The sequence below is a fragment of the Cebus imitator genome, unplaced genomic scaffold (genome assembly GCF_001604975.1).
Source record: "Cebus imitator isolate Cc_AM_T3 unplaced genomic scaffold, Cebus_imitator-1.0 Scaffold51, whole genome shotgun sequence".
NCBI lineage: Eukaryota > Metazoa > Chordata > Mammalia > Primates > Cebidae > Cebus > Cebus imitator.
This window is the reverse complement of record NW_016107366.1, coordinates 10645021-10646273: the sequence shown is the minus strand read 5'-3', so window position 1 is coordinate 10646273 and position 1253 is coordinate 10645021. Positions and strand designations below refer to the sequence as shown.

Sequence of the window (1253 nt, the reverse complement as noted above, 5' to 3'; positions counted from 1 at the left end):
TCAGGCTGGTCTTGAACTCCAGACCTCAGATGACCCACCCGCCTCGCCTTCCCAAAGTGCTGGGATTATAGGCGTGAGCCATCGCGCCCGGCCCGTTTTGCCGTTATTTTATGGCTTGTCTCGGGCTTTTGGGCTGTTACAAGTGCTACAATTAACATTTGTTACACAAATCTTTATTCATATCCTTGATTTTATCTTTTGAATTCCTGGAAGTGGAACTGCTGGACCAAAGAGTATTTAAAACATATTGCCAATTTGTCTTCTGAGAGTGGTTTTACCCACTTAAACTCACACCAGCAACTTAATAGGACTTCAGTGGAGTTGCTGGTGTCACCAACTGTCAAATACCGAACAGATCTTCCCGCCAGACGTCTCGTCCCTCTTCGCGTTTTCCCGCCCACTCCGCACACCCGCCGCCCGTAGTGCACGCTGTCCCGCCCCTTCCTTACTCCCTCACCAATTCTGTCCAATCAAAAGCAGTCTTCCTCAGTATCGCCGTGCGGTTGGTAAAATGAAGTGTCCGTCGTGCTCAGAGGCGGGAGGAACGGGCTGACTGACGCGGCGACGGGCCAGTGTGAGCAGCGAGTGGGACGTGCGTGGCGTGCGTGGCGCGATGGCCTGGAAAGCACTGGACCTGTGAGGTGTGCGAGCGGGTGTGAGAGACTTCCGCGGACATGGCTCCCAGCGTGCCAGCGGCGGAACCCGAGTATCCTAAAGGCATCCGGGCCGTGCTGCTGGGACCTCCCGGGGCCGGTAAAGGCACCCAGGTGAGCGGCAGGACTGGGCTTGGCGACAGAGCCGGCCGAACTCCAAGGTCAAGGCGGCCGGAGATCCAGAAGCCCTGGACCTGCCTGGAACGGGCCGGGGATTGAGGCCTGCGGGGAACGCTGGCCGAGGTCTCGGTTCTGGTGAGGCATTTCGAGGAGGGTCCAAATTGGAGGTCGAGGCAGTCGACCAAATTGGAGGTCGAGTTAGATTGGAGTGCCCTAGGGATTCAGTGTTGAGGCGCTTGCTGTATTAGGGAATCTAAAGGCTGATTAGCTCCACTAAGGGGTTAGAGACTGAAAAGGTTTGAGGGGTAGTGAGCCCTGGGTTGAGGTGTCTAGATTACAGGCTGAAGGGTGACAGTTAGCTGTATGACCCAGGTTCCCTGCGAGTTGGAGGTGAATTGTCCACAATCAGTGTTACATTCCAGGCACCGGAGGTCGGGAGACTTTTTTGATAATGATTTTTTTTTTTTTTTTTTTTTTTTT

The 1253-nt window shown here is 54.4% G+C and overlaps 1 protein-coding gene across 1 annotated transcript in view; it reads left to right on the top strand.

Annotated features, from left to right (window-relative positions):
• The first annotated feature begins 518 nt into the window (after window positions 1–518).
• AK2 (adenylate kinase 2) overlaps window positions 519–1253 on the top strand; it is a 24861-nt gene continuing 24126 nt past the window's right edge. Inside the window, exon 1 of the mRNA XM_017527730.1 lies at window positions 519–767. Within this exon, the coding sequence (XP_017383219.1) occupies window positions 675–767 (93 nt within the window). The 5' untranslated portion in view covers window positions 519–674. The remainder of the gene's footprint in view (window positions 768–1253) is intronic.